Genomic DNA, 20,177 nt, shown 5'->3' with positions numbered 1-20,177 from the left:
ATACTGATGTTTGAAACTGATTAGGGTATAATAAATAAAACTTGGATTCTGTAGTCAGCATTGGTTTCTTAGACAAGCATTCTGTGCCTCCATGCCATTCAATATAAATTTGGTGCAATTCCCATTTGCATTGTTTATTGGATATTTTGTTGAAAAACCTTATCTGTGCTCCAGTCAGTTCTTAGGCCTTGTGTGCTAAATATTTGCATAAGTAGAGTATGAAAGAAATTGAACAATCCATAGATTTTAATATCTGTACTAAAGAGTACTCATCCAAAAACATGCCACAGCAGATATACAACAAATAGTTAAAGTTTATCAAATCATACAGTAGATGCCACATCTACACTTAAAGCACTTAAAGAGTTATGCAAAATGACTTGTGCAGAATGAGCACAGATGTAGTAAAAATTACTTTAGTTTTAGTTCTGGTTAGCCATTAAGCCAAGGTAGGGGAAGGAAACTATGTCAATAAACAACATTGTAATCTAGTGTATAATGGTCCACAGTTTTGTAAGACCCTGCAAGGTTTAAAAATAATTACTTAATGGAATTTTGAGTAAATAATCTAGACCAGAGCTGTCCAATTTATGTGGTACTGAGGGCCGGAATTTTTCTGGCCTACATGGTGGAGAGCCGATAATGTAAACCAGTTTTTACCACTCCCCTTTTTTAATCTGCACCCACGTCAAGCCACACCCATGTTATCACAAGAGCTTTTAAGACCATACCCACATTAATGGTGGTAGTGCAGCAAAAACCCAAATGGATGGTGCTCATTGTAGGGATATCACCCTTCATTCATATGTGAAAGAATTATATTATGTCATTTTAAGACACACCCTTAAATCCATATGTTGCGTCCTCCTCTGTGGGATTACACACTTTAGGGACCATATAGTGACTATATTCACCTCCACAATGCCAGGTTCACCTCCCACAGGCAGCCTAAGGCATCAGGCATGTGCCATAATCTGCCTGCCCTATGCTGTCTGTGTGTGCCATACTCTGCCTGACCTACCATGCTGCCTTGTGTGCCAAACTTTGCCTGCACTATGCTGTCTGTGTGTGCCATACTCTGCCAGCCCTATGCTGCCTGTGTGTGCCATACTTTGCCTGCCCTATGCTGTCTGTGTGTGCCAAACTTTGCCTGCACTATGCTGTCTGTGTGTGCCATACTCTGCCTGCCTTAAGCTGCATGTGTGTGCCATACTCTGCCTGCCCTATGCTGCCTGTGTGTGCTGTACTCTCCCTGCCCTACTTTGACTGTGTGTGCCATACTCCTGAGGTGTGAACAGGAGTGAACAATGCAGGGACTAAAAGGTGTAAACAGTACAGGGGATTATATTTTAAACAATACAGGGGTTTACAGCCTGAATCTGAGGTGTGAACAATGCAGGGGAGCAGTTAATCTCAGTACTGATACCATTTAAAGCTTACATAAAGGTAAGCAGTTACAGCAGCCAGACAGGTGGGGGGCCACACAGAGAGGGGCCTGCAGGCTGCCAGTTGGACAGCACTGATCTAGATGAAAGCTCTGAACCAAAGAATAACTAAAACTGTCTGTAGTTCTAAACTAATGATTTGGAAAAATTAAAGGGAGAAGCTGCACATATTTGGTTATCATGTATGGGACTGCAACGTTACCTATACTGAATGTTTTAAACACAGTGTACAATATTAATATTTAAAGAAACAAGACAAGGTCAAAAGTTTTATTTGAATGCACACTTTTATTTGAAATATATTATAATATACAGATTATGTAAAGGGTTAATTCTGAAATATAAATCATGCATCTTTATTGTTGGTTTACAGGTTACACATTAACGGTCTCTGTAAATCTGAAGACTTTAATTATCCAGCCAGAATATAATGTAAGAAGCAGGCTTGATCTATGCCGCACAAGGGGATGTCTCACATGAACAGGCAGTGTGGGCTTCAACCTTATCAGTGAAATCTTCAGACTTTTCCAGTCTTGTTTGTGCTTCAGGAAGATCTAGAGATACATCTGTAATTTCAGAAATAAACATTATAATCTTGATGTATTTTTTAGCCTGGCACTGAAGAGTTCTTGTAAAGTAATTCATGGAACAAGAGAGATTTAATCTCTTTACATATAGCAACGTAAACATCACACTCACTGAATGTATGAAGCAATGAACAAAATAGAAACTAACACATTCACTATACTTAACATTTAGTGGCTTGTAATGAAATAAGTGTTGCATCAATAAAAGTAATATAAATCAATAACTATATTTTTTGTAACACACTCACCAGAGGGCAGGCAGTGGAAACCAGTAGCTACTTCAACAGTCTTAACTGGAGAGCAACCTTTGGCACAACGTAAAACAGGCTGAACAGAATAGCACTTGGCCTTTGCTCCATCAGTTTCAATTGGTTTCTCAAGTTTTACAAGAGAGCGTTGGACGTGGCAACCTATATAAAATAGTAGTTATTTGTACAAAACTGTGGCAAATAAAACAAGTATTTGGAGACAACTTTATTCAAGTTGAATGTCATATAAGAACCTCTTACAATATGCCTTACAAAATGCATCCAGACACTACAAACTATAATAATGGCTTTGTACTCCTATGTAATATATCTAGGTAATTTCATTTGTTAAATACCTTCAGAGCAGGACTCTGCAGGGAGAATCCATGAATGAATAAAGCTCATTGTATCTTTGGCCATAGACCCATCTGGCATCTGAAACTCCTTTTCACTTTCATCATCATTGTGACCACAGATTCCACAAGTCTTGCCTTTCATCCATAGCGCTGGTCTCATCTGTAAAAAATAAAATGATTATAACCTTGTAGATGCATTCACTTTAAAAGCATACTGGGATTTTAGCTACAGTACATACTGTGTGCTATAATTAAAATATGTGCAGTCCTTTGCTTACCGGCAATACCAGTTTTGTCATATTTGACAATGTACTTTCCAGCATTGAAACTAATTGTCATAAAACAAAACATAAATCTCAAGGTATAATTCTTGGTAATCTTTCTAGTTATTACAATGGTGTAGTTAGTAAACAATTTCAACAAACCAATGTAATGTAATTGTGCCATGAACTATGACTAGAATATTAACAGTTTAAACACCATATACACCTAATGAATGGCATATTATTTGCACTGTTTATGCAATGGCTATGGGGCTAATACCATGAGTTGCACAGAATGCTTGGATAAAGAGGCATAAATGTATAAAGTGTAGTATTTTATAACTAGTTGAGATAGGACTTGATAGGACAAATGTCATCATGGTTTGTGAGCCTCTAGGCATGAAACACTGCAGATCTATAATTGTCCCCCCAAAACATTTAAACAAAGATATATATTTTTAATAGCTAGTGGTTTAATTTCTTAGGGTTGAGATATCCTACCACTAAATAACACTCTGTCTATATGATCTTGTCATTAATGCTTAATCACAAGTACCTTTAATGTCAGTCCATCATAGTTAATGAAATCAATGCCATATTCTGGTGCAGATAATAACACACCATTTCCTTCCTTCTTAATCTCAACGGTAGGATCTGAAACCAGGGAATAAAGTGCATGATATTCATTCAAACTGTTTAAGAATATTTATCCACTTCAGTTAAATAAATAAATGAATGCTCTTACAGTCAAATGATTTGTATGGGAGACGTTCTTCTGATAGTTCTATGCCATTGATCTTCATCTTAAGGGAGTCAGCTGAGTAGTACATATCTATATCACTGTTTAAGAATTAAAAAAGTGTTTAAATTCTGCAGCAAACAAAACTGAAACAATCAGGTCAAAATTGGTATTGAAATGTTAACTACATGTATCAATATAACTTTACATTTTTTTGTGTACAAGAAATGTTTGTATACAACAGTCTGAAGTGTCATAGAGAAAGCAAATGTAAAATTTACTAGAACAGAGTGTTTATAGAAGACATACAGTTGCATTTATTTCCCACTTACTATGCGCCAAGTTTGACATTAAAAGCCTTGTGATTAGGAGACTCTTTTGAGTTTCTCATCAAAACCATAAATTTCAGCTCATGGCTGCAGTCTTGGGCCAGGACATGGTAGCAGTTTTCAGGCAAAGCAGAAGCCAAATCTATACCATTAAATGTTGTGATTTGATCTTGGCCAACTTTGCATTCACCTGGAGAGGAAGGTATAAAAGCATAAATTGCTGTCCAATATTAATTAATACATAACTATCTGTAACATCACTTGGCTAACCTTGTATAGAGTCCATTACTATTTGGGGTGCTTCAGCAAATATATTCCACGTGGGGGTCTGCAATACATTTTCTTTTGCATGGTGTCCAACAGGAATTGGCACAGGAAGTCTCATGGTCCTATAGTACACTGTAAGCTACAATTCAGACATACACTAATAAATCACAACTTGTTTAAAAAGATACACTGTACATTGTGGATATTGTCCATTTTATAGATTCAGATTCTTATATGATTATATTTGATAGAAAATATTGTGTAATTACCCGGGGCATTTGGATAACAACGTCACATGTTCTGGGAGAAGAAAGAGCAAAGACAAGTTTCACTTGACGCTGAGAGTTCCTTCTGTATTCACCTTGGAATCCCAACATATACATTCCTCCAGGGACATAATGAGCAACACTGAAACGAGATAGGGCAGAGTAAGCAATTCCATCTAAATCAGTATGTGCACTGTATGTGTATACTAATATATGAACCAAAACTGGCAGATAATACTATTTAAAAATATGGTTGTTGCTTAAGTCAACCATTTTTAAACAATATTTGAATTTTTACTTGACATGCTTTATAATATTGCTGTACAGTTAGCCATTAAACATATCATATTTATTCTACTCTTTTTTTGTTTTTTAAAAACGAGTACAAAAATAAAAATATTTTTCTTCTTATGTTGTAAAATTCTGAAATGTAGCTCAAATGTTGCTAAAATGTAGCATTACATTAATCCACAGCACAAAGTCTTACTGTTTATTATGTTTGATCATTTAGTTCACATTTCCTTTTGCCTTATCATTTTTACTAGGATGCACATAGCATGAACATTATATAGACTTACGCTTTACCAGTTGACTTCCATTTTGATGGAATTTTAGGCCAGTTAGCAGTCACCTTCAGTGCTGGTTGATTTCCAAAATTACCAGTTTCGGCTTTGAAATTGATCTTGTAATCCTGGCAGTTTTGACCCCACTTAAGACTTGCCTGTATCAACGGATGACAGTGAAAGTTTATTCTTAACAACTTAACTTAGTTTACTGATTATTAATGAATAACAGTATTGTCACAGAATATCCATTACCTGAGCTTCGTGTGGGTTAACTACAACAGCATCAAGACAAGCTGCCCATCTAGTTTTAGAAATATCCATGACGTATGCCTGAATTTGTTGCTTTGAAGAATGGTAATCTTGATAGACAACCATTTGGTATCCTTGCTTGGTGTTATCATTCCTCACAGCCTTAAAAGTAACAACCAGTACGGGGGGCTGTTTGTCACCCAAGAATTTGGCCTAAAATACAGGACAGGAAAAATATTTTAGTTATGAAATTCCCAAAGTAATAATGCAGACATTCTGATATCAATGTGATGAAAGACTCACTTTGTGCCTATTTGCGTAAGCACTTTCACTGCTTGAAGAAGAGCTTTCTGAAGAAGATGATGCTCTTTTTTCAGTATCCTAGAGACATTTGTGTGAAATGAGGTATTAATAGTTATTTATCACTACATTTTTTGGTTGGTACTATTACCCCTTTAGTAACACAGATGAGTCACAGAGACTCATTTTAGCCAATACTAATGACATCTAAGAGTACAGAAAGTACAGATATAAGACCTATTATCTAACTTGCTTGGAACCTGGAGTTCTAAATAGTGCTAGTTTAGATATCATCACACACAATGCATTAAGGCTAATTTACCACCATAGGTGCTAACTTGCAGAAGTGCATTTGCCAGGAGCAACCAATCAGGTCTTTGTTTTCATTTTCTAACTTGTAGTAGACTTTTTCCCATGTGGTGGCAATTCAACAGAAGTAAATAATAGGATACACAGTCTTGTTCAGGAGGGTCTCCTTTGGCTGTTGAAATATAGGTCAACAAATCAGCAGATCTGTGCCTGATTTAGTCATCCCAATAGTGGACCATATCACACTGATCTCGTTGTTTTGCCACAGTTCCATTAATTAGATCACAATTTAGGAAAGGACTACATCAAATGCCCTATGTGATACTAGTCTTATGGGATACAGTATCTAGTACAATTAAGTTTAAAGCTTTCTGAGTTTGCTTGAAAAGTCCAGTTGCTTTAGATTTAATTCTTTTACAAACTCTATATAAAGACCTGGATGAATGAAAATCTTCATAGACAAAGTCTCATGGGATTTTCTAACCTGCTTCATAGATATCTAACTGATGCCCAGTCATCGGTCTAAAGACAAAATAAGACCATGTATTGCTAGCTTGAGCCTTGCCTAACCAACTTTTTTTGAACTAGTAGACTGCCAACAGCCATTCTTATCACCTCCCACAGGCATTCTATTGTGTTTCTAATTAAATTAGAAGTAGATATTAGTATACATGATCTAACATAGCAGGTACATCTCTCTATATTTTTTGTGTTGAATGCAAGTATCAGAATTTCTCTCTTTGGTAACTTGGTAATTAAACTTCTATTATGGTGGGTTTTCAGTCTAACTTGTATGGCTCTGTTTGAAATTCTGGTGCAATGCTTAAAGGTAATTTTATATTCTGGAACGCTGGCACATCTTAGTGATGAAAACTGTATCAGTGTTGGTCTCTGTCAAAAAAGCAGGTATCTAAAAAAATCATCAGATTTTCTTTTTACATGTTTTTTTTCCTGTTGGATGGTAACTATCTAGAAGCACCTTTTTCTGGATATTTAGACTGATTTAAAAAGTAGAACTAGTGCTATTTACAAAAACTCACTTTTGTTCTTGCTGCTCGTCTGAAATGGAGGTCATAGAAGTTTCGATGATGCTGAGGGTACAAAAAATGGTTTATAAAACATAATGGAACTATAAGTTGTGATGTTAAATATATATATTTACGTAAATACACATAGGTGGTTAATATGTTTATTGGTAGAAGTTTTTTTTAACTGTACCTTTTTCTGCATTTCACTGCTGCTACTGCTGCTACTGCTGCTACTGCTGCTTGAATATCTGTTCTTGTTCTGTTCATGCTGTTTTTTTGCTTGTTCATTATCATGTTGTCTATTCCTGTGGCGTCTGTTTTCATTGCTGCTGCTGCTGCTGCTACTACTGCTGCTACTGCTGCTGCTACTGCTACTACTGCTGCTGCTGCTGCTGCTGCTGCTACTCTGTGCCTTTTGACCATGCTTTCTGTTCTCCTGCCAATTATTTTTTTTGTCCTTCTCCTGACTGCTACTGCTACTGGGCTGCCTCTGCTGATGAGGATGATGCTCTCTCCTTCTAGATCTTTGACTATATGAAGAGGAGGAGGAAGATGAAGATGAGGATGACGATGATGATGATGAAGAAGAAGAGGAAGAGGAAGAAGAAGAGGAAGAAGAAGAGGAAGAACTGGATGATGAAGATTGTGGCTTTTTAGCTTCTGCAACAACTTCTGCATCAAGTGGTCTCTTGTGTTTTTTGTTTTTTCTGGATTGCTTTGAGCGTAGAACTGCAGTGCCATTTGTGTCCTGTGAAGACAGTAAAAGTGAAATGTAAACAATTTTTTGCCATCACAAATAATACTAAAAATAAAGAAGACAGTCAAGCCAGAATCACTTACCTTTATACTATCATCTATTCCAAGAATCATCTTTAGCCTCTTTTGAACTGCAGAGTCATCCATCTGTTCATCTTCTGTATCCTTAACTTCCACCAAGCCCTTTATTTTTGAAGCAGCTTGAGGCCCAGCTGTTATTTCCAGCTGCAGTTTTTCAATTGCTCCTTCGGAGTGAGCTGGTAAAATTACACAAAAAAAGGTCACACAATGTATCACAAGACATTAGCACTGTAGACTAAATTATACAGCTAAATATATTGCATACCTGGCTTCATTGTGAATTTGAATTCATGTTCCCCAACAGCTTGGTAAAGGAAGGTATTTCTGTGAGCTGCAGCATTATGGGTTTTACACTGGATACAGAAATTAACTCCAGCTTTAGAGAATTTAGTGCAGGCATCATATGAGTTGACATTAGCAGGTGCGTTTTGGTGTGGTCCAGGTTCTGTAGAGTATTTCCTGGGTCCCATTTCTGAAGAGTCCTCCTGGAGTTAATGAGAGAAATGTGTAAAGAAACTGAAACATTAACAAGATAATGATCAATATATGGTTGTCTTTTTTGTGAACCAATGTTGGATTTCTTCTTCTTACTATAGGCTTGTTATTGTGTTATGTTACTTTGTATGCGCAATCATATAGAAAGAGTAGTGACTGTACTGATTTACATAACTACAGTGTTTTACTTACCATCATACTTGCTCCTTCTGCTGAAGCTCTGCCAGTCGATTCAAAGTGTTTCTTCAGAATGTTTTGTTCACTATTTCTAGGCACCACAAGAGTCTTCCTTGCTGCATCCAGATCTGCTATATTTCTTGTAAAAGCAAATGTCTGCGCTCTAGAGAAATGTAACATAAGTGAGTCTAGATTTGTGAACTGGTGTGACATACAAACATTTTCTTTAAATCATGCTGTCAATGATTATCAAGTTGGCCCCTACTGAGTACAATAAGATGGCGAAAATATTTTCATTGATATAAATAATAATCATGATTCGCTAATAAAAAATACCTAAATTGCACCAGATGGTCTTCTTGTTGACATGGAGGTGTTTCTATTTTAAAGTTTCTTTCTTTCATATCCAGATAAGCAGTGAATTTAGCTGGTAGATGTGCATGCATTTTGCCATGGAACTCAATTCCTGCCTGGAGTAGGCGACTGTTTATTCCTATTGTAGCCACTGTATCTACTCGAATACTGTCAAAATAATGTAAAAAAATATGAAGATTAGAAAATGTATGTAATAAAATGAGAGATAACATTGATAAATATTAAGAACTATATTACATGACTGTATAATGTAACACTTTTCATTACCTTGGCTTCACCTGTCCATTGAGTTGGATTTGGGACTCCAGAAGCTGGGCTGCACTAAAATCTCCTGATGGGTTAGGTTTAACCTTCATGTCACCTGAAATTGAAACACAAGCAATTGAGACATTAGCAATACAGACAGAGAAATGATCTTGGGAAATAATGCTGATACAGCATAAGTACTTACTGTTGACACCTGCATTGACAATGGCAGACTGGTATAAACTGATTTCAGCTGGCAAACCAACAGTGGTCGGAATGATGTGTCGATACTCCCAACTCATCCAAGCTTGGGCATATTGTCCTACAACTCCATTGAGAAGCTTGTTCAGCACATTTCTAATCATAGTGTGTCTCTCTGCTGGCTCATTCAGTGCCTGATGTGTAAAATAAAAAAAAAACAGGCTTTTACATAAAAAACAAGCTGCTCTACAGTTATCTATATAAAAAGAGCATACAATTATTATTGAAATTATTATTAAATAACAGCATAAACTATAATATGCTAACAAAGTAGGCAAGAGGGTGTTTTCATAATATAACTGAATTGTGTTGGGAATAATGTTTTATGGAGACTTATTAAAATGTTAATGTCACTTTTCATGTTTGCAAAGAGAACTGTTTCTGTTTCCTCTCTAGCAAAATATAGATAATATACATAAAGATGAGATGCAAAGCACAGAAAACCTTTGGGTGCAAGTGTTTTTTTGAATGAGCACTAAGGGGTGCGATTTTCTACTCCTTAGTGCTCTAGCATTAGTTACATTACAAAACACCGCCAATTATTTATTATTTTCAATGTAATAGATTGAACTACATGCTATTAGAATAGGGGTAAATATATGATGGAAATTTGCCTTTATTAAGTACAATATGAACCTGGTAAATAAATAACAGTTGCTGTATTTACAAAGAAATATAGAAAACAGCTATATGTTCTAAAGAGCTAACAATATCAGCATTACCTACCCTAAAAATATTTTGAATTACTTCTTTATTTAATTGAGAGAAGGCAATTTCTTGACCTTCAAGCTTGACATAGCCAGATAGGAGAGGCACCTGGGACGGAAGTCCCTTAAATCCAAGCAGCTGAAAGAATAAATACAAACATTGGTCACCAGTCCTACTGAAGGGAAACATTTTGGCATGATAAAAATCAGAGGGATTGGGCAAAATATAAATACTTACAGTTTTCACAAGTTGAGAGATTTTCTTGCGCATGGGGAAATCAGCAAACTGAGTGTTTTGTTTTCTAAGAAATTCTTCTATCCCTTCTCCCCTTATACCAATCTAAAAAAATAAAATAGGTAAAATGATGTACATCTGACACAATTATTTAATGAATCATTATGTTCATCTATCTGAATGTTTACCTCTATGTTGTCAGACTCTACTGCAGAAGTGTACTCTCGCAATTTAGCGAGAATAAAAACTGGGAACATTGTATTGGCACTGTTCATAACGTAGAATTTAGCAGCAACTCCAGCCATAAGATTGTCTGAAGATACAAGAAAACCATAGCCATTTATGCATATGTAGCAACTACTGTACTGTATGTGCAATACAGGGAAATTTTTACAAAACAAACCAATTTGCACTACTTACATTTGAATGTATCTACCCGCATTACTTTGCTGTATCTGTATCCCAGGTTGTCAAGGCTTGGATTCAAAATCTTAAGAGCAACACCGCACGCTGCTGCCCTAGAGGCAAGAATTGTTTTCTGAATATATATAGATAATGAATATGAATCATTATATTTACTTTTCCATTATTTTTTACATTTCCATGTTTGCCCTAATATTTAAAAAAACAAAGATTAACGTGCTGCTGTGGAATACTGCAAGTGTTGAGGCTTACAGCATAAAGTAATTACTAGGAAAATAATTTTGAGAAATTCATGTTATAGGAAATATGATGAACTACAAACTTGAGAAAATAAAAAAGTAGAGATGATAGATTGCACTAAACACATACTGTTTTCTTGTTTGCTTTCTACTTACAGTGGCTCCAGTTGAGCTACCCGGCTTTTTGCCAGTGCCTTCATTTGGGAGTAGGTGAAGCTTGCAAGCTGAAGGTTGGTCTTGCTCTCTCTTGCTGCCACATTTGCAATGGCCGTCACCGTTGCCAGACCAGGCTTGGTCTCAAACAAAGCCAAACATGCCATCATTCGAACTTCAGTGCGAGCATCACGGTCCATGAAAATCTGGAGAAGGATTTCTTGAACCTGAAAACAAGTTTTCACAACGGAAGTTTAGGAAGGTTTCTAAATCTACTTTATTTCTGAGAATGGGCAGAACATACAAACTTTTATAGTGTGGAATAAAAAAGTAAAGCTATTCTGACACACAAACTTCAGTGACAATCCGTAGGCATTAGGAAAGCTTGTAGTCTATGTCAAAATAATGCCATAACTGTAAATAGAATAGAATCTTACTTTACGTGGTTCTTGCTTGGCTATGTTTCTCAGGGCCATTACAGCATCAGTCTGAATTCTGACAGGAAGTTGATAGGCGCTAGAAGTAATTGCAGGCAAAAATTTCTGGATCTGCTTAATACTTTCAGGCTGCCCAGCATTCCCTAGAGCCTTTAGAGCCAGAGCAATGTCTTCTGCATGGCCCTTGTTGGCAGCTTCAGCAGCTAACTCATGAAGGGGCTGAAAAAGAATTCACAGCAGTTAACAGGAGTATTTGGATACCAATCTACCAGAGACAAAACCTACATTTTGAGCAAGTATTAGATATATTTGTCATTTAAAAGTAAATAAAAGTTAATATATTGTCCAAAGCTTTTCCACAGGCAGTAGCACTGTTCTATTGCTATAAACAAAATAAGTGCTTTCATGTTCATCATTGAAAATAAAATGTTTAATCTTACTTTAAATCTTTAGATTACATGTTCTACAGATACCATTTAACAGGTAGAGCATCTTCCATAAACACACAATCTCAGATTCTGCTAAAGTAGCAATTTTTCCTTTTCAACTCATCCAATCATTAAATAAATTACTTAATCTGATTCTGACAAATATTTGCTTAATAATTCTTTATGGTTTTTCTCTCTTAAAGTAGAAGTAAACCCAAATACGACAAAATAAAGCAAATTTAATTCTAAGCAACTTTCCAATACACTTAAAAAATGTTTAATTATTACAAAGCTATATGTAAAGGTTTATGGTACTGAAAGTAACTCATTTTCTATGCCCTGCATTGCTGGCCCTAGCTACATGCACCAACTGTATGACATAATTTCTTCTACAGCCAAGACTTGAATTCTGGCAATGTCTTGCAGATATCTGTGAGTTTACTTTTTTATGGGTCTGTTAATAATGGAACGTTCAAGTCCTAATTGGAAGTGGAGTCTAGACCTGTGGGAGACTGACTACTGCAAAATTGCTTTTATTATGGTTATATCTTATACCGCCTTTAATTAATTTGAGTAAATTTTAGTGAAAGAAAAACCCTACCTCCAGTGCCTGATTAGGGCAGCTTGATAACTGATCGCAGTACTTTTTCACCATGGTTCCATAGGAAAGTAAAGCAGCTTTGTACACTACGTCATATTTCTGCACTTTTGAATCTTGCACAAAATCCTACAAAAGAAAACACAGAGAAAACTATAATTACATCTAAATCTTAATTTAAATACTCCATTTAATACCATAACATGAGAGCATGCAGGGAAAGATTTATGGATCAAACTAACATACTTCTCTGCAGAAAAGAGCTATAATTATGTGTAACATGTATTTTAAAAATGGAACTGCATTTTTAAATTATGGATGGTCTTATTTCCAAAACATGTTCAATTAATTACTATAAATTATTTTGTAAATCTGATTTTGCGTTTGAGTTGCATTTGCTGAAAGGGCACACATTATGATACATTTTACTACCTGCAAGTGAATACATTTTATAGATATTTCCTATTTTTTTATATGGCAAGAATAATTATTAACTACTTTGTGTGCATTAACATGCAGTAAAACAGCAGGAGGTAAAGAATAGAGATTGCTTAATTGGATAAATGACTATGCTGAATTGCGGTGCTTAAAATATAAAAAAAAATATTTCTCTGAGAGTAGCAGATTAATGCATAGCAAGACTTACTGCGGAGAACTGGAAGGCTCGTTGGCTTGGCCTAGCAGAACGCATTGCAAAAGTAACAATAACTGCAGCTTCCTGAGGAGTCAGTTCCTCGTTGTGAATAAGTTGCTTGATGAGTTTCAGACAATCCACTGTACCAGCCATGGGGATGGCATTGAGCAACCAACGCCTGCAAAAATTATAGATTAGTTTTAGTGACAGTTCTCCTAATTAACCAATATACCCTGTTTATAAGCAGCACTTATCCTACTTGATTGTATGATATCAAGACAAGCTCATTCATTCCCTCCCTACTTGTTTACATTTTTACTTGAGTAAAGTGGTTATCCCCTAAAACAACAATTAGCTACAATACATTGCTCAGACACATATAGCTTAACATAACTGCATATTTAAATAACAACCTGTACTGAGTTCTTTGTGCAAACTGTTTCCAAAGTGCCTGAATATTTTCAAAGTCAGATGCACGCAGAAGCTGGATCAGCTGAAGGAACTTGGCTGGCGCGTCTTCACGTATTTGCTGCTGTGTGTCCTGTATCAGATGCTGCAACACTTCCACTGCCTGTAATAGGAAATAAAAAGTCAAAATATTACTTTTTACTACCCATTAATAAAATAGTATAAGAGGAAAAGACCACAATTTGGGGGCAAATAAAAAAGCCTGTTTTTTTAAACAGAAAATAACACTAACAATTACATTATCCTATTGCAAAGTTGCATTTATGGTTTTTTTTAAATAGAAAATGATGAACAGAATGTTGGTTTCCTTATTATTTCAAGTTTTATATATATGATTATTTATGTATATGATTGAGAGCTTTGTGACCACTATGGATGCTGATTGACAGTCCATGCCTCTTCTAAATTAATTAATATTCAAATACTCAAAATCAAAAAGCATATGAGCATTTGATAAAAAAGGCTATGCTTTGTATTTAAAGGAGGACAAATAGAAGATGATTTCTAAATGCTAAATGGCTACATCTGAATAATAAATGGAGGCACATGAATAACACTGTCAATTGATAACAAAATGATACTTTTCTAATGCTCTTTGTAACTATATAATTATAATTGGATAACTCCGATGAAACCAATAATACCTGAGCTTCTGGGCTCTTGGTCTTTATCAAGTGGATTGGCATTTGGTGCGATTCTGATGCAAATTGATAATGAAGGTTTCCACGGTTCTTAAGTTGAATTTGGGGAGGATTCATTTGGCCACTTTTACTTCCTACCCATGCAAGTACTTGCCTGAGCAATAAGGAACAACAGAATAGAACATACAATCATAATCATATTAAATCTAATTTACAATGCTCAATGTATGTAAGCCAAAATTAAGTGAAAAAATTTAAAGATAATTAATTCTAGTACTAATTATTTACTACTGTGTGATGAGTAAAGTTCCATTTCAATACCGTGCGTCCCCCACTACACTGCTCACCTCTAATAAAACAGTGAATTTACTGTATTTCTATGACTGCAAGAATATTTTAAAATAACATGAACTGCTCTGCTGTAACAAGTCTATAAGACAAGACTAGAATAGAATTTAACTAAATCAAATTTTTAAATATCAAATAATTAATGTTCACAGCACTCACCTTGCTTCCATTGTAGCAGCCCCATTACGTTCATTAAATGGAGTAAACTGGATGACCTGTCGAGCTGTGACTTCCATGATAACAGTACCCTGATCTCTGGCCTTCAGTTTATATGTGTAAGTTGCAGCACCACGCAGGTTTCTATTCATCTGTACAAGAAATGATTGAATGCAGTGCACTTTTAGAACGGCTTTTACGTGTTGTTTACTCGTGAAATACCAAAGGTCTTGAAAAAATGTATACCTGTTTACAAGAGTGGCAGAAGTCTGACAACTCAAAACCAAAGGATTTGGACACTTTTTCTTGGCAGTTATTGAAATCTGTAGCCTTGATAATATTGATTCGGTCTCCTCTTCTGTCTTCCTGAATCACATATCTTGTGTGACAGATGCCACCAACACTAGACTATGGAACACAATAAAACACAACAACTCTAAGAATTCTTGATAATTTTTTAAGATAAAGAGTAAAAGATTTTAATATGTGTTTTAGAGGTGTATGGTCAGCAGCAGAAGCCCAGGTTTTTACTAGTATCATTAAAATATTTACAAGTTTGCACCAACCTCTTGAAGGTCATACACGTTCTGGGATTTCTTTAAGGTGAGCTGAAGCAGATTCAGAATTCCTCTGTAGATATTTACAGCAGTATCAGAAACATCATCGGGAACAAAAATGTCTCCAACTCGCCCATAGCTATATTCAAACCTTGCTGGTTTGGTAAGCTGATCTGCAAGAGCTTGAGTCAACTTTGAGGAGCGAGTGAATGGGTCTTTGGGCCAAACACCATTGTACTCCTTTATTTCTGGGGACTGAATCTAAAGAAGAATATAAACATTTGTGTATTTATTACTTTTAAGCTTGGTAGGATAAAATAGGCAAATTGTGTCCTGAAACATTTAATTATGGCTGTGAGCAATGGATTTATACATCAAAAACCCCAAGCAATATATTTCTACTTATATAGCATTTAAATTAACCTGACTATAATACAGTCCCATGTGCCACTAAACCGTTACTATTATGATTATATATAACAGTGACATGGCCATTTTCTTCTTTTAGTGGCAACAAAAACATGTCCTATACTGTATCATGGCTGATAGAACTGTCCAAAGTGTAGTGCTTACATAACTTATTAGAGGTTAGCCCAGGTCTTTATTATAAAAAATGGGGAAAGTGGCACTTACCTTTATAAAGTAGGACCTCTGAGCAAAGGCGCTGATCTCAACCTTGCAGTTAATTTTAATACCAGCCCGGGACAAGCCACTTTCAGGAAATCCATTTAGGATAACAGCTTCATAGTTATACACAGATGCCTTGCTTTCACTGAACACAGGCTCTAAAAAAACAGAGGCACAAGAATGAGTCACTACCATATAAAACTGCAAGAAGAATGTTACTTTTGGTACCTAAAACAAGCACCTACCTATGTGAGTTCTTTCAGAGCCTGGGAAAGAAAGAAAAAGCAAGTGTGAGATAATGACAGATTCTGCTAAAAGAAACCATACTATCAAAATAGGACTTTTTTCAGTTGCTAATATATTTATATTTGTTATGCATGTAAAATCATTTTAATGTTACGCAGGCCTATAAGATAGAGCTCTGGGAGACTTAGAGTTAGATATTAGTCAGCAGTTCTTAACCTCTAATGCCATTAAATCTCTGCTCTGCACTTTCCCTACTTACCCGCTAAAGCGAGCAAAAGTGCTAGGATGATTCCCCTCATGGTGATGGTGAACACTGAACCATGAAAAGCCTGCCATATTTATTGCAGAGAAATCAGCGCCACGTGATCTTTAGATACAAAGTTTTGGCTCATTCTAGTATTTTTATCAGGTCATGTAAACAGTTACCTCACCGTTCATTCTGCATCCAAAAACATAAATAGATTTATATTTTATGTCAATGATAGTCTTATTAACATGATAATTTTAACCAATAAAGGTAAAAAACAATAACTTCTGCACGTTAAATAAAATGTTTACTAAATAATTTATTTTCTAATTTCTAAACTAGCAGCTTTGTCTAGGTTAAGGTTACATTAACTGTGATCAGGTCACTGTGACCTTACTTTGGACAGTTAATCTAATCAAACTGTGTGACTATGTATTTTTTATACATAGCTGCCAGTTTAGAAATCAGGATATAAATTAGTTAGTAATCATTTTATTAAATGGAAAATTTATTGTTTTTTGCCTTCATTGGTTAAAATTGTCATGTAAATAAGACTAAAATTAAAATTAAATAGATCTGTTTATGTTTTTGGATGGTATAAAAGCAAAAATCCCCACATTTTGATATCTCATAAAGTTTGATTTTTTGTAAGATAGTTATAAAATAAATTAGATAAGAGAACTGACAACATTTTTAATCTTTAAAGCTATATACTATTTTTAAATAAAAAATATAATCCAATTTATTTTCATAGACAGAGTACTCTTTAGTAAGAGACTTTAAGGTTTAGAGGTCAGTATTTATATAAAAGGAGATATTTTTCTGCATGTTTCTATGTTTTTAAATATGGGGACCTTTTCATGGTTGTCACTACAGAGTTCCAGAATACAGTAAATGTAGCATTTAGGAAACAGTGTGGGCTCCCTCCAAAGAATAAAGATGTTTTTATGTTTTAAGAGTACATTATTAAAGATGATATGGTGTTTTGTGTGTAGCAGGTAAAAAGGCTAGGGGACTGATACTTTAGAATGTGACAAACACAGATGGTGAGAACTCTTAGCAAAGCATTCTGTGTATTATTATTCTTTATTTATACTGGGCCAACATATTCCACCAACATATACATGAGTCAAATCAGTCCCTGCCTCATTGAAGCTTACAATTTAAGGTCCCTATCACATACACACCCATTTTGGTCAGTCTTATCAAGAACCATGTTACCTGTCTGTATGTTTTTGGAGAGTGTCAGGAAGAAAACCCACAAAAGTACAAAGCCCTTGTCTATCCTGCCTTGGCTGGAATTGAAAACTAGGACTCCACAGCTGCAGAGCTAGCCACTATGCCACAGTGCTGTTTTACTGCTGGGTGTTTTTGTCTTAGTGAAGATGTTTTCTACAAATATCAGATGGAAAAATAAGTAAAGGTATCCAAATACTGGGCACTACTGGGCATGCTCATAGTCTGATTGACCTGTGGGCTGAACAGACAGTGAGCGGGATAAGGAGCTATACACATAGGCTGTTGCTCTGCCTATACAGTCGGCAGAAAATAAACTCCAAATTTCTTTTTAAATATGAGTAACCAAGGCAGTACCTAGTACAGAATAAGTGGGGGATATTATGTAAATATGAATATGTTGTATCTGCACTCTGGAGGTGTACATACTTTATACAATCGAAACTAAACTAAGATGTGCAATCGTTTCATACTATTAGCTCAAGAGTCACAGTAATACATTATATAGACAATACATTATATATACAATCTAGATGAATTTATAGGGCTTATTTGCTATGGGTGGCATAGTATTGGGGTTTTTGGCAAAGATGCATCAGCCTCCCTCTGGGAGTTTTGCTATCTGCCCACAGACACAAACTCTTTGCAGAGTGGAACTTCATGAATAGGAACCAGTAAGCTAGTAACCTCTTCTAACTATGGTGGTACTCTGTACACCCTTGGTCTGTATGAGCAGTAACCAAGGGTGTCTTTCAAATAGCCAGGCAATCATATGTATTTTAGTTTGACTTGTACTCCATTGGCCGTTACATGTTGTTATCAATCTAATAATATCATCTTTTAGCTGTGACCTTGGTAATATGTCCAGGTGACTAATGTCTTGGGCACCCTTTGTGAATCAGAGTGTTTATAGCATCTTTTCTGGAAATGCTCGTTTTCTCTGCTGCTCTTATTCAGAAATCACTCAGCGGTCAAATTCCTTTGAATATATAAATACTGTGCCACTGCACATTGAAAATGTTTCCTTTAATATGGTTGTCAAAGTTACGTCCAGAAATGTAACTAATGGCAAACATAATATAATAATCAGCAGTCCTTCTTTCATAAGTGATGTTAAAAAAACTCATTGAGCTGATAAGGGTATTCAAGTTTATGTTTATGGTAATCTATTTTAAAAGTTGTACTAGTAGTATGGTCCTGGGAACATATAGTAGGCTGTATTCACCTATGGTGTGATCATAACCCAGGTAATTTATTTATTTCACTAAATATGTTTGATATGTTTTACATGTGTTGTAATAGCTAATAGTATTTCTGAAACACTACCTTATTTAATATTAGCGACATCGGCCATTAGATTGGGTTTTTAATTGTTTTTAAAGTTTCTACCTGTCCACTTACTTACCAAGACTTTGTACAGGTATGGGATCCCTTATCCGGAAACCCTTTATCCAGAAAGTTCCGAATTACGGAAAGGCCATCTCCCATAGACTCCATTATAAGCAGATAATTCTAATTTTTTAAAATGATTTCCTTTTTCCCTGTAATAATAAAACAGTACCATGTACTTGATCCCAACTAAGATATAATTACCTTTTAATGGGGGCAGAACAAGCCTATTGGGTTTATTCAATTTTAGCAGACAAGTTATGGAGATCCAAATTACAGAAAGACCCCTTATCCGGAAAACCCCAGGTCCAGAGCATTCTGAATAACAGGTCCCATACCTGTATATGTATAAATATCATAGCGTGGAGCTGTCCTTGAGAGGGGACTCCTTTCTTTGTATTGGATATTTATTTAAACCCCCTAGGCCAGCACCCTAGCCTGTGCCATTACTGCACTGTATTTATTCTTGAGGCTTGAGTACCAATTTCTTTTTTGCACTCAAGAAATGTCATGCTTTATTATTCAGATAACAAAACCTCAAGTCAATTTGCTTCAATAGTTTCCAGTAGGCTATCTTTAAGGAAGGAGCATAGTATTACAGGTATAGGATCCATTATCTGGAAACCCAGTATCCAGAAAGGCCATCTCCCATGGATTCCATTATAATCAAATAATTGTAATTTAAATATGATTTCCTTGATCCCAACTAAGATATAATTAATCTTTATTGGGTGCAAAACCATGATTTTTAGTAGAATTATAGTATAGAGATCCAAATCCAGATCTAATTCTATCTGTCTTTGTTCTTCTGAATCCCGGGGGGCAGCATTATAATCACTGGGGGTGCCTAACATTTTGCCAGTCCCCAGTGATTGCACCTTTCCTTTTTCTTTAAGATCCTGTTCATTTCTTCCAAATGTTTGTGTTACTTTTAGTTAATAAAAGTTGTTGAACCCCAACAGGACCCCTACATATAACTCTCTCCTGATGGTGGCCCTGAGAAGATTGCTTTTACTGGTCAAGTTTCAAAGCTAACCATTAATTACTATGGGTTAGTAAAACTGG

At 35.6% G+C, this 20,177-nt stretch overlaps 1 protein-coding gene across 1 annotated transcript; it reads right to left on the bottom strand.

The window, feature by feature from the left end:
- Nucleotides 1–1,713: 1,713 nt before the first annotated feature.
- Nucleotides 1,714–16,565, bottom strand: vtga2 (vitellogenin A2). Its single transcript, XM_002931698.5, has 35 exons — nucleotides 16,500–16,565; nucleotides 16,240–16,260; nucleotides 16,001–16,152; nucleotides 15,377–15,628; nucleotides 15,057–15,218; nucleotides 14,814–14,962; nucleotides 14,310–14,460; nucleotides 13,611–13,768; nucleotides 13,210–13,375; nucleotides 12,567–12,692; nucleotides 11,538–11,756; nucleotides 11,104–11,327; nucleotides 10,706–10,803; nucleotides 10,474–10,598; nucleotides 10,289–10,390; nucleotides 10,070–10,189; nucleotides 9,288–9,477; nucleotides 9,104–9,197; nucleotides 8,798–8,983; nucleotides 8,477–8,624; nucleotides 8,055–8,274; nucleotides 7,793–7,965; nucleotides 7,143–7,700; nucleotides 6,965–7,015; nucleotides 5,619–5,696; nucleotides 5,319–5,528; nucleotides 5,079–5,221; nucleotides 4,504–4,642; nucleotides 4,238–4,373; nucleotides 3,971–4,157; nucleotides 3,645–3,739; nucleotides 3,456–3,553; nucleotides 2,637–2,796; nucleotides 2,281–2,442; nucleotides 1,714–2,011 (listed from the first exon to the last, which is right to left on the bottom strand). Exons 1-35 carry the CDS (start codon nucleotides 16,537–16,539, stop codon nucleotides 1,896–1,898), a joined length of 5,409 nt encoding a protein of 1,802 aa, XP_002931744.3. The 5' UTR covers nucleotides 16,540–16,565; the 3' UTR covers nucleotides 1,714–1,895.
- Nucleotides 16,566–20,177: the final 3,612 nt, after the last annotated feature.

This window comes from Xenopus tropicalis, chromosome 4 (genome assembly GCF_000004195.4).
Source record: "Xenopus tropicalis strain Nigerian chromosome 4, UCB_Xtro_10.0, whole genome shotgun sequence".
Taxonomy (NCBI): domain Eukaryota; kingdom Metazoa; phylum Chordata; class Amphibia; order Anura; family Pipidae; genus Xenopus; species Xenopus tropicalis.
The sequence above is the reverse complement of the archived record's forward strand: the minus strand, read 5'-3'. Positions and strand labels throughout refer to the sequence as shown.

Coding starts and splice junctions, on each gene's coding strand:
- vtga2 (XM_002931698.5), bottom strand. CDS start 16,539: ATGAGGGGAATCATCCTAGCACTTTTGCTCGCTTTAGCGG. Junction 14,461..14,813: donor GCTGCTACAATGGAAGCAAG/GTGAGTGCTGTG, acceptor CTTATTGCTCAG/GCAAGTACTTGCATGGGTAG. Junction 7,016..7,142: donor GCAGTGAAATGCAGAAAAAG/GTACAGTTAAAA, acceptor TTGTACCCTCAG/CATCATCGAAACTTCTATGA.